General features: G+C 44.5%; 1 protein-coding gene across 1 annotated transcript in view; it reads left to right on the top strand.

The window, feature by feature from the left end:
* Window positions 1-1,269: 1,269 nt before the first annotated feature.
* The window catches only part of LOC102021253 (zinc finger protein 426), a gene marked incomplete at its 5' end in the record, with an annotated part of 5,584 nt that continues 4,656 nt past the window's right edge, over window positions 1,270-2,197 (top strand). The window contains 2 exon segments of the mRNA XM_013505048.1: window positions 1,270-1,385; window positions 2,076-2,156. Coding sequence (XP_013360502.1) covers window positions 1,270-1,385; window positions 2,076-2,156 — 197 coding nt within the window.

The following is a 2,197-nucleotide window of genomic DNA, read 5'->3' as shown; positions in this document are numbered from 1 at the left end:
TATCTATTTGTTTATTAAATAATAAGGTCTTGCTATCATGTATCTATTACTATTTTCTTTGAGAGAGGGTTTTGGTACATAGTTCACACTGACATTGAAGTCACTGTGCAGCCGAGGGTGGCATTGAACTCACTGCGATCTTCCTGTTTCAGCTGCCAAGAGCTGAGATTATAGACATGTGCCACTACACCCAGCATCTTCCTCTCTCTGTCCCCCAGGTACCTACCTGCCTATATTTTATTAGCTTTTTTTTTCTTGAGACAAGGTCTTGCTGTATAGTTCAGGATGTTCCTGAACTAACTACATAGCCCAGGCTGGCCTCAAACTTGTGGCAGTCTTCCTGCCTCAGCCTTCTGAGTGCTAGGATTACAGGTGTATGCCACCTTATAAAATATAAGCTTCTGCTTATATTTTATTTATTTATTTGTTTGTTTGCTTTTGGTACTGGGAATCGAACTTAGGACCAACCTTGTGCTTGCTAGGCAGGCACTGTGCCACTGAGCTACATCCCCAGCCCTTCTGCTTATATTTTAAAGAAACGGGGTCTTGCTGTTTTACGCAGGCTGGTCTTAAACTCATGGATTCAGTCTTTCCTCTTACTTTTGCCACCTGGGTAGATAGGATTGCAGGTGTGCCCCACCACACCCGGCTTCCCAGACCTTTCTAAAGTTTCACTGAAAGACTGGATTGTTTGTTGAATTTCCCCAGGGAGGGGAATGACTTACACTGGTGAGGGATTTTTTTTTTCCCCCTGGTACTGGGAATCGAACTCATGACCTTGCGCTTGCTGGGCAGGCATGGTGAGGGATTACATTAAATGCCTTTGCCATATTTCACATTTACTAACCAATCTTCTCATGGTGCTGACTGCATGTTCTGATGTTACTGAGCATTCTGGCAGCAGGGGCGGGATATGACGGAGTCTTTTGGCTTAAGAATTTATTCATTCCTCACATTTAGCAGGCATCTGCAGTGTGCTGCAGTGTGTGCTGTCACAGGGGGAAGTAGCATGAACATCTGGTCTGGTGGTACTGTGATAAGATCATGTGTAAGAAGAGCCGTTAATGCCATGTGACCAGAGGAGATCCACTGTGAATGTGTGTGGACAGAGGGATGTGTCCCTCGGACCACTGAACCCTGGAGTAGACAGTGGGGCACGTCAGAACTCTAGACAACCATTGGTGTTACTTTCTTATTCTCCCGTGAACATGAGTGGACGTGTTAATTGGCTCAAACCAGCCTGTGTGTGATGATACAGGAGTCAGTGATCTTTGAGGATGTGGCTGTGGACTTCACCCTGGAGGAGTGGACTTCACTGGACCCAACTCAGAGAAAGCTGTACAGTGATGTGATGCTGGAGAACTTCCAGAACCTGGCCTCTGTGGGTAAGACTGCCATGTGGGCTTGTAGGAGCAGATTGTGCTGAGTGCTGTTAAGTACTCAGTATGTGTTGCAGGATCAGTGATATCAGCTGTGGATGTGGTGAGGAATAACAGAAATATAGCTCCTGCCATGAGAGGCTTTATTCTACACTCACGGTTCTCAACATGTCTGAAATGAAGAACATTGCATCACTTTTACCATTTGACATGTACATTCTCAGTCTTTCTTTGGCATACTAATTGGGCCATGGCATCTGTGTTATATAAGCTCTCCAGGAGGATCTGATACACTGTAAAGTTTCATAATCACAGCTGTACAGGCTGGGGGTATGGCTCACAGGAAGAGCACTTTCCTAGTGGGGCAAGACCTTGGGTTTCATAACTAGCACTCTCCACACTCACACATACAAAGAAATTCACACGTGTAGTCATTTCTCCCATGAAAACGAAGATTTCTGTTTCATGTAGTTTATTTTTTATTTAGGTAAAAGTCTTAGTATTATGTAAATGTGAACGTAAGCCTGGATTTGGGTTTCAGTGGTCAGAGACACCAATATTTTTTGGGCGAGTCAGAGAGGATATTTGTATGTTTTCTAAATTATTTCATTACTTTTATTAGAACTATTATCTCCTGAAACTGGGGAAGGCCCATCATTTCTTCTACTCTGTGAATGTGTCTTTCTCCACCTATAGGATGTGAGCTCCTGAAACCCAGCCTCATCTCTTGGTTGGAACAAGAAGAGTTAAGGACAGGGGAGGGAGGAGCTCTCCAAGGTGAGTGCTCCTGGAGAAGGACTCTGCACAGCAAGTTCACT

Source organism: Chinchilla lanigera, unplaced genomic scaffold (genome assembly GCF_000276665.1).
Source record: "Chinchilla lanigera isolate Chin_1 unplaced genomic scaffold, ChiLan1.0 scaffold00094, whole genome shotgun sequence".
Lineage (NCBI taxonomy): Eukaryota > Metazoa > Chordata > Mammalia > Rodentia > Chinchillidae > Chinchilla > Chinchilla lanigera.
The sequence above is the reverse complement of the archived record's forward strand: the minus strand, read 5'-3'. Positions and strand labels throughout refer to the sequence as shown.